Here is a 9273-nt window from a genome sequence, read left to right as displayed (position 1 = left end):
AACGTTTTTTAATGCTTAAACCTGTGTTAATCTCGCTTAAGCTTGAAAAGCTTGGAGCTCGACATCCGCGCTTCGGGGCGCTTCACGCTTTTTAAAACCTTGATAATGACATGGCCTTGGATGGACTAGTCCTAAGGTGTAGTCGCTGGTGGGATCCACTCTGTCTAGTCGTCAAAATTACACGTGGAGGAAAATTGATAGACGAATTACCTATTTACGTTTTTTTCCCTTACTATTTTAAACGCTAAATCATAATTAATAGCATAATATCTATGATACAAGATTGGTGTAACCTACATATAAAAATTTAAATAGTAGGTCTCTTGTGAGACGATATCATGAATATTTATCTGTGAGACGGGTCAACCTTACTGATATTCACAATAAAAAGTAATAATCCTAGCATAAAAGTATTATTTTTTCATAGATGACCCAAATAAGATATTTGTATCACAAAATACGACCCGTGAGACCGTCTTACACAAGTTTTTGCCAAATTTAAATTTATTAATATTTTTTGTCAATTTATCTCTTACCTATAGTACCTGTATTTTAATTATTTAAAAACATATTGTTTTTTAAAATGAGGTAAAACAGAGTTCCAACACATATTTTATTTAAATATGTCTTAGATACTAGGGAAAAACTTGTGTGAGACGGTCTCATAGGTCGTATTTTGTGAGACGTGTCTTTTATTTGGGTCATCCATAAAAAAGTATTACTTTTTATGCTAAGAGTATTACTTTTTATTGTGAATATCGGTATGGTTGACTCGTCTCACAAATAAAGATTCGTGAGACCGTCTCACAAGAGACCTTCTCTACAAACTAACCCAAAAATGAACAACAATATATTTTCTTTTTGAGAAAAAAAAAATGAGATTTGGCTTGAAAGTTAAATCATAGCCATCATCAAGTTTTTGGAAAGCTTTCCAAGAATTTATGGAAAATCTTCCAAAAATCCGAGTTGTATTATGGTAATCCAACCTGGATTTGATTCCATCAATTATTATCGCCTTTACTCAACATGCACCAAAACGCGCTGCCCTATAAATTTGGAACTATTCCACACTCTTTTCTTCACAAAATCACCCCAAATTCTTCCTCCATGGCTCCTCCAAAAGGGAATAGGAAATCACTGGGACGAAGAAAAATCGAAATGAAATTGATAGCAGACGAGAATGCTCGCGTTGTCACGTTCTCGAAACGCCGAAACGGTCTGTTCAAGAAGGCAACCGAGCTTTCTACGTTATGCGGGGCCAAGATCGCCATAATCGTCTTCTCCCCGTGTAAGAGAGCATATTCATTCGGAAGCCCTAACGTCGACTATGTGACAGACCAGTTCTTGAATCAGTTTCCGATGCAAAATCCGCAGAGTTTCGATCGTGGGATGAACATGCAGCAGTTGAAAGATCGGTGTGATAAAATAAATGAGGAGCTGGAGATCAAGAAAAGGAAGGGCAAGGAGATTGAAGAGGGTCTCGAGAGCTTTTCGTGCCGAGCTTTTACGGAGGATCTGGACTCCTTCGATTTGGCTACACTGAAAGAGATGAAGAAGAAACTGGAAAGTCTCCGAGAACAGGTGTCGGGGAGAATCAATCGGCAGGGTCTGGGATCGGGGGAGGGTTCAAGTCATGTTAGGGTTTCTTGTTTGGAAGAGGGAAATGAATCTCCAATTCCATCGGATTGGTTGAAATTGTGAGCTTATCTTTGAACAATATTAATCATTAATAAAACTATCAAGTTGTTTTTCTAGTCATGAAATTGACAAGATTCATGATAAAAACAAATAAATTTGATAATATTTAAGACCGAAAAACCAACAATTTTGAACTCATGTTAAATTTGCCGATGAAATCTCCGCAAAAAAAAAAAAAAAAAATCTAATTATATTGTATAAGCATCTTTTCAAGAATAAAAAAATTGTTCAAATTATAAAGGCTTAAAATTGAAAATGACATTCGAAAATAAATGTTTCCCTCTCTCTATCTCATATTTTACAGCAAATTAACATTTTCAAATGTTTAAAAAAAAAAAATCAAATGTTCTTTTATACAGAGATTTTCCTATAGTCAAAGTAAAAAAGAAACATCCCTCAGATTTCTCCTCTTCTTATTTATTTTTTTTATCCTTATGAATTCAAACATGGGATTAGCATCTAGATTGATTTCATTTAAGTAGTTTTATTTTTATTGGTGTCACGATAAACCAAACTATTGATATTTTTTTGTGTACTGGTTAATTTCATATTTTGTTTTATTTTATGTAATTGATCGATATTCTCTTGAATGTCTTGCGGCATTTAATTTAGTCAATTATTTGCATGTTGTTTGTTCTTGAACCAAATGCACGTAAATTCACTTCTTGAGAAAATAGTAAGTTTGATACTATGTAGAGGATGAATTATTTGCCACCCGAATTTCGGTTCATGCCAGATGATGATGAATTGTTCATAATTTGAGGACAAAGATAAATAACATTAACCCACAATATAATTCCTACGAATTCATCAAAGATGCCAATGTTTATGAATCCGATCCCGAAACGATTACACACTACAAGAAAAATGATTTTCCGCAGCACATCATCAACATAGTGCATTAAAAGCACGATACGAATATTACTTTTAACGGCGTGCACTCATATGTGCCCTGTTAATATTGTTGTACTTGACAGAAATAACGGCGTGCGCAGTAAGAGCACGTTGCGGATAGTAATATCTGCATCATCCATTTATCTGTGCTGTTAATAAATTATATAAACGACCGCATGCAGTTATATGTGAGCTGTTAATAACCTATGCAATTTTCGCAGCGCACAATAAAAGCACACCGTAAATAGTATTATTAACAGTGTGCATGTTTATGTATGTTGTTAATAGTAAATCATATTTTAAAAAAATTGTGTCTAGAAATTAACGACATACATTAATTTCATGCCGTAAATATTATTATTCACGGCATGCATATTAGCACGCTGCGAAAAATAACGGTGTACATTAATCGCTTCTAAATTTAAATCGACGACGGTTTTAACTCAACTGTCACTAATAGCCATAGTGGCAACCTTTTAACGACGGTTTAATATACAACCGTCGCTATTAGCGGCGGTTTTCTACAATACCTTTATACCGAAACCGTCGTAAATTGTTTATAAATATCCGTATTTTCGATCTATTTTCTTCAACACCACTTCACAACACTTAAATTTTTTTTCTCTTACACGGTTTTAGTTTCGATTTAGGGTACATTTTTTTCGTTTCAATTTTTGGTTAATTTTTAAGTGTTAGTTAAAATCATGAGTTGTAAGTTTTTTAAAAAAAATTATTAAATTATAATAGTATTAACAGCGTGCACATGTACGCCACAGATAATATTGAACTTTTAACATCTTGCAGTTGTGTAGCGTGCAATGTGCGCCGCGGCAAGAGAATTTGCATGCTGCGAAAAGTCATTTTTGTTGTAGTGACATGTATGTAAATATGAGTATTCTTGGTTGTCATTTCTTTTAAAAATATATAATGATATAATTAGGTAAGGATAAATTTGATGTTTGGTTATATTTATGCAGTTTGAATTTGATACTAGCATATATGTTTGTGATAAATAGTTTGTTGCTTTGGTGGATTATGAAAACAGTTTGATAAAATAAGGGTTTTACGTGTAGTTATATAACATTGTTTGCAACTTTACATATATAATTTTATAAAATTAATCAACTATTTAAGTCACAAGCCGATCGAGTTTGTAACTAATAATTTCATCTTTCTTTATATATAAGATTTACACCAATGGTACTTTTTCAGCGTACGAGAAGCAAGCAAAAACAGAAAAAGAGCCAAAAGAACAGCCGGAGATGGATATTGGAGGGCTAATATGGCTAACAAAGCCGTAATCTACAATGGCGGACTCGTCGAAGGGTTGGAGTACTGGAGAGGGAAGTCCCTCCAAGGGTGAGAAGACCTCGTGGCTTATGCACGAGTACACCATAAATGCTTCTGAGGACTCACTGCAGCATGGAATCAACAATATTGGAAATTCCGGTGATGCCAATCAGGTGCAATATATACTCACTTTGTTTTTCAATTTCTATGGACACAAACCTACGATCGTTTGAATAAGTATTTTTTCATGCTTAATCTTAGCTTTATCCTATAATAATATATATATAATGAGTCTTATTTGAGATCGTCTCAAGGATCATAATCTGTGAGATTGGTTAACCCTACTCATATTCACAATAAAAAGTAATACTTTTAGCATAAAAGGTAATATTTTTTCATGGGTGACCCAAATAAGAGATCCGTCTCACAAATACGACCCGTGAGACCGTCTCACACAAGTTTTTGCCTAATATATAATAGTGCGATCGATATATGGATGTTCATTTTAGTTTTTTTTTTTAGGGACTTGGTGTTGTCATGGCACATATTCAGTACTGATGTGACGTCATTACTTTCAATGAAAAAGAACTTAAACAAAATCATAAAATACATTACTAAAATTGAAATTTAATGATATAGACATTTAAAATCACCAAGTGACAAAATTACCAAACAAAAATAGAGTTTTCCCATATAATTATTCACATAAGTAAATATTAAACAATTCATATATGGATTTTACAGAATAATTATTAAATAACTATTAATATTTTGAGTATAGCCGTGCTTTTATATATTTATCAGTAAATTTTGTTCCAATTCCAGATTGTTAATGATCATCATTATCTGTAAAGGACTACTTTTTGTTATGCACCGGTGAATCTCAAGTACACGGTAGTATGTCTCCCCAGGCCCCAAGTATACCGAACAAAAACAAGTATGTGTGTGTGTGTGTCTATATATATATAGCTATATATATATATGTCTACCCAGGCCCCAAGTCATGGCACATAGCTATATATCTATGTTTACAACTTTTAGCATGCGAGAAATATGGCCATAAATAGCACGCCATCGCCATAATCTTCTCGCCCATCCATTCGAGCTCAGAACCAGTACTAGCCAAAAAATGGGTGTTCTTACCTTCACAGAACAGCATGCTTACGAAGTTTCTCCAAAATGAATCTTCAAAGCCTCGATCAAAGACTCCCACAACTTTACCCGAAGATTCTGCCTCATGTAATCAAAAACATGGAGTTATTTGAAGGCAACGGTGGAGCTGGAAGCATTAAACAAATCAACTTTGCTGATGGTAATTAATTCGACGTCAAACCTTTTTGTGAGAGTGAAAATTTGTAAGACCAGTGAATTTATAAGTTCTATATTTATGTTATTTGAATGCCGGATACCGACAGTTCGATGGTCCGTATTTTGTCTGAGTGTTAACGTCACATGTTGATTTAGTACTGGTAAATTTGTGACCACAAATTTTTTATTTGTGGTTGTTATTCTTGTTTGAACTATGGTTTTGTGTTTGGTAATAAGGATCTTCAACTTGCATTGGATCGCATGTTTGTGTTCGATGAATTCAATGGTCATATTTCTCTCGTGTAATTATCTCCCTATACATAGACGCCTGAGTATAAGAAATAAATCATACTAGAGGATGTAGTTTTTGACAAAATCGTCACGACGCTCCAAGTAGAGATGGGTGATACGAAATTTTTTTTTTATCCCCTACACTCGGGAATAAATCTCCAACTTGAGTCATTATTAGGACATATGACAAGACCATTAATTGGCCGGTCTCAGGTTATGTGAATTTTTTAGAGAAGAAATATCAAAAGATATGATAATTGGAGGTATTCCGTTTTCTAATTTACGAGCTTAGAACTGTTGTTTTTTAAAAAATTACCGGATAATGGTAAATTTTTAACCACAGATATCGACCACTATTTTATCTCGTATCACCTAGTGTTTCCAGTGGTTCAGTACTGAAGCTTTCAGCAGTTAATTTCTTGGTACCTCTCCCCTGATGGGCTTTGTTCGAGGTTAGATTCCTTTTGATGGTTACCTCTTTTTTCTCCAATCTAACAATCAATCAAATCACACAGTTCAACTTGTTCGCAGATCAGACAGTGAAGTAGACAACATCTGGAGCAGTTTAGCTTCACCTTGAAAGCTTCTTGAGTTCTTGTGAAAATGACCATCTGTGTTCATAAGAAACAAACATTTGATCAACATCAAAGCTGTAGAAAGAAGATGTTAGAGCATACATATAAACTTATAACTAGGATAATACAGGATGCACAGGACAGTCACCTCTCACTCAGGTTGAGCTTTGGATGCTTTCAATTTCTCAAACTGCTTCCGCAGGTAGGCCTGCTTTAGTTTCTCTCTGCGAGCGGCAGCCTGCTCTTGTCTGCGCATTTTGAGCTCGGACACTTTCTCTCTTGCTTGATTTGCTTCTTCATGAACTTCCCTGAGAAAGGAAGCAATAGTCGGGAAAAAAGTTTAACACTAAGAAGATAGACTCTCTCATGCACTCAATATTAGATTTGCCTCAAACAGACATGAACCCATTTCACTCGTTATTTATGCACGTTTACGTGAAAGTCATACAATTTCAAAATCAGAGTCCAACGGGAAATAGTATGCGCATGCCATCTCCAGGCATTGCTTGTATCAGATCCACTTATTGGGGCGGGAATGAATAAATTATTGATTCATACAGCATGGGACAACTGATATACCAAGTATCATTAAATTCGTGAACAAAAATTATAAAAAAAAATGATAAATTTTATTAATGTCGAAGATCTTACATCACAAAACGCTTGTGTTCACTTCTGTCTACTGTAGTAGTTGTTTGGCCAAGCCCTGCAGCTTTTGTTTGTTGCAATACTGAATCATCATTGTCATCACCGTTCTTATCTTTTAGTTCTTGTGGAGATATATGTTGGTCCCGAGACATCACAGACTCATTCTGCTCAATACCCTTCCGAAAGAAGTCAACACAATACTTCTCTGAGTCTTCCTCATCAGAAAGTTCACCTCTGACAAGCTTATTATACATCTCTGCTTTCCTCTCTAGTGCTGCATAACTTGCTGATCCATCATTGACAGCTTTTAACTCGAGCTTATCCCTGAGACAAGACAAAAATAGATTCTTTTTATCGGATAACAGAACCAGAGTGCAATTTACCATAACACGTTATCTTAGGTATACATAGTCTTACACAAGTACACAACAAAACTATAACTCACAATATATCACATTCAAACAAGTTATATCGATTACAATTCACGTTCTTCAGAATCCTAAGGACATGCAGACACGCAAAACCATAAGTTCCAACAAAGATCTCGTACATCATCAGCCACTTAAAGGAACAAAATGTAAATAAATAGGAGATCACCAACTGATTGCATATCATGATTCCATGTGCGGCCAAACCCTAGAACCCTATTCATTCACCATAACTTCAATTAAATATTGTAATCACCAACACATAAAGAATAACAATAAAACCGCCAAACAATAATCATTATCTCAATAAAACATTACTCAATTGAAAGGAGAAGGCCAGAAAAAGCAACCATACTTCTCTTCACGGGCATCCACGCCGGAGTTCTTGACGGAAAAATGATCCTTCGTAAATATCTTCTTCTTGGCACGGTGCATCTCAAGATGTTGAGCGTAGTTAGCGTCGGCGGATTGAACGGACTCCTTGGGGTGGCGTTTAGAGTCCTCCTGGGACTTGTACAACTGAGCCTTGAGCTCGAGAATGGAGGACGGTCCGACGCCTTCGATTGTACGATGCTTGCGCGGCATGATGGAAGATTCCGTTAGCCATCCCAGAGACTCCACCGCCGTCCTCTTCCACGACGCCTTCGATTCCGATCCTCCCCCTTCGCCCATTTTCCCTGCTTGTGTGATGGAAAGAAAGTGGCTATTGGGGGATTTCGTTTACAATAATTTAGTGCAAATGACTAATAAGCTGGCCCAAATAAATTCGATTGGGGTTTTTGTTAATCCTAGCCCGAAAATAAGAGCCTGCGCCTGCGGGAAGGTCGGGAAAGTCCCATCAAGAGCCAGGTCCGAGTCTGGTCCGGTTTTTTGCCAGATTTTTAATTTTAAAAAAAATACTTGTATAAAACAAGTGAAAACACTTTTAATTATTAAGTCCAAATATTGGAAACATTTATATATATATAATAAAACTTATAAAAAAATCCAATATACATTTTGATGTCTCGGGTCTTTCTTGTCGATCTTCCTTGATTATCACAAAACAATATTGTTAATGTGTATATTTTTGGGGAAGTTGGTGAAAAATCCTCAATCAAAACATTTATTTGGGTTCACTCCCTACCCACAAAATTGTGGAACTATGTCATACAAAATGTGATACACTTCATGTGGAAATGTGGTACTAAAAAAGTACCCAGAGACTGAACACAAAAAAAATCGACGGCTGGGGACTGAAGGCCAATTTCTCGTATATTTTTTAATATTTTTTTCACGTGTTTCGTCAATTTAAATTCATAAACCTCGGCTATCAATGAGGAATTAGACATTCATTTTATTTTTAAAAAAATAAATAAATTATGAACCCGGCGAGATGATGGCTTTCAAATCCGAAAATCGTAATCAAACGTATATGACGGTCACAATCACGATTTCGGGTCAAATCCATGGACCCGGTTATCCTGTTCAGGTCTGGGTCACACCATAACCGTGGCCAAGTCTAATTCTAATTATAAGAAAACATATTTTAAAATTAGTTATTTAATAAACTTACTTAAATCAAATATATTTTTCTTTCTGGTTCTTAATTACATTCTCGCACACTATAAATAAATTAATTAAATAATTAAGGCACCGTTTAATTCGTGATAAGATGAGTAAATGATATATAATAAGAGTGATTAGAAAATAAAAGTAAGGATACACAATAAATTATTATAAATTATATGATATTTTACATAATTTTAATTTACTTGATTATTTTTGTTAATTATTTAGTATAATGCTCTCATCATATATTAATTAGTAATATATTTTTAAAACGATTGAATAAATAAATAAAATTTATAGAATCGATCGATTTAAAATTTTATAAATAAAATTAAAATAGTATATTAATTATTAAAAAAATTCATTAATTTCAATTTTCGAAAAACACTAAAAAATCGATTAATATTATAGAAAATAATTAAATTTTGATAATAACATAAATATGCATTTTTTGTGATTATTAAAATATTAATAAAAATTTGAATAGTAAATAATGGTTAATAACAATTATAATATTATGTTTAAAAATAATACAATAATAAAAATATGATCAATAATAATTAAATAATATATAATATTAGTCAAATTAA

The 9273-nt window shown here is 34.0% G+C and overlaps 2 protein-coding genes across 5 annotated transcripts; one reads left to right on the top strand and one right to left on the bottom strand.

Annotated features, from left to right (window-relative positions):
• Nucleotides 1-1026: 1026 nt before the first annotated feature.
• Nucleotides 1027-1701, top strand: LOC140837384 (agamous-like MADS-box protein AGL29). The gene has a single exon (XM_073203519.1). The coding sequence runs from the start codon at nt 1027-1029 to the stop codon at nt 1699-1701; it is 675 nt and encodes a 224-aa protein (XP_073059620.1).
• Nucleotides 1702-4925: 3224 nt separating this feature from the next.
• Nucleotides 4926-7936, bottom strand: LOC140836722 (uncharacterized protein At4g18257-like). 4 transcript variants are annotated; one of them, XM_073202453.1, is made up of 4 exons: nt 7488-7936; nt 6708-7028; nt 6205-6364; nt 4926-5161 (listed from the first exon to the last, which is right to left on the bottom strand). In XM_073202453.1, exons 1-3 carry the CDS (start codon nt 7802-7804, stop codon nt 6208-6210), a joined length of 795 nt encoding a protein of 264 aa, XP_073058554.1. In that variant the 5' UTR covers nt 7805-7936; the 3' UTR covers nt 4926-5161; nt 6205-6207. The 4 variants fall into 4 exon arrangements, with proteins under 4 accessions (XP_073058554.1, XP_073058553.1, XP_073058551.1 ...); XM_073202452.1 differs by lacking the exon at nt 4926-5161 and adding an exon at nt 5652-6131; XM_073202450.1 differs by lacking the exon at nt 4926-5161 and adding an exon at nt 5657-6092 and having other exon boundaries at nt 6212-6364.
• Between the last annotated feature and the right edge of the window lie 1337 nt (nt 7937-9273).

This window comes from Primulina eburnea, chromosome 7, assembly GCF_022965805.1.
Source record: "Primulina eburnea isolate SZY01 chromosome 7, ASM2296580v1, whole genome shotgun sequence".
NCBI lineage: Eukaryota > Viridiplantae > Streptophyta > Magnoliopsida > Lamiales > Gesneriaceae > Primulina > Primulina eburnea.
The sequence above is the reverse complement of the archived record's forward strand: the minus strand, read 5'-3'. Positions and strand labels throughout refer to the sequence as shown.

Bases quoted from the DNA above. Each gene is read 5' to 3' on its own strand.
- LOC140837384 (XM_073203519.1), top strand. From the start codon at position 1,027: ATGCACCAAAACGCGCTGCCCTATAAATTTGGAACTATTCCACACTCT.
- LOC140836722 (XM_073202450.1), bottom strand. From the start codon at position 7,804: ATGGGCGAAGGGGGAGGATCGGAATCGAAGGCGTCGTGGAAGAGGACG. The intron at 6,365-6,707 runs GTAAGATCTTCG...TTCCTTTCTCAG, and splicing joins GAACACAAGCGTTTTGTGAT to GGAAGTTCATGAAGAAGCAA. The intron at 6,093-6,211 runs GTGAGAGGTGAC...TTATGAACACAG, and splicing joins GCATCCAAAGCTCAACCTGA to ATGGTCATTTTCACAAGAAC.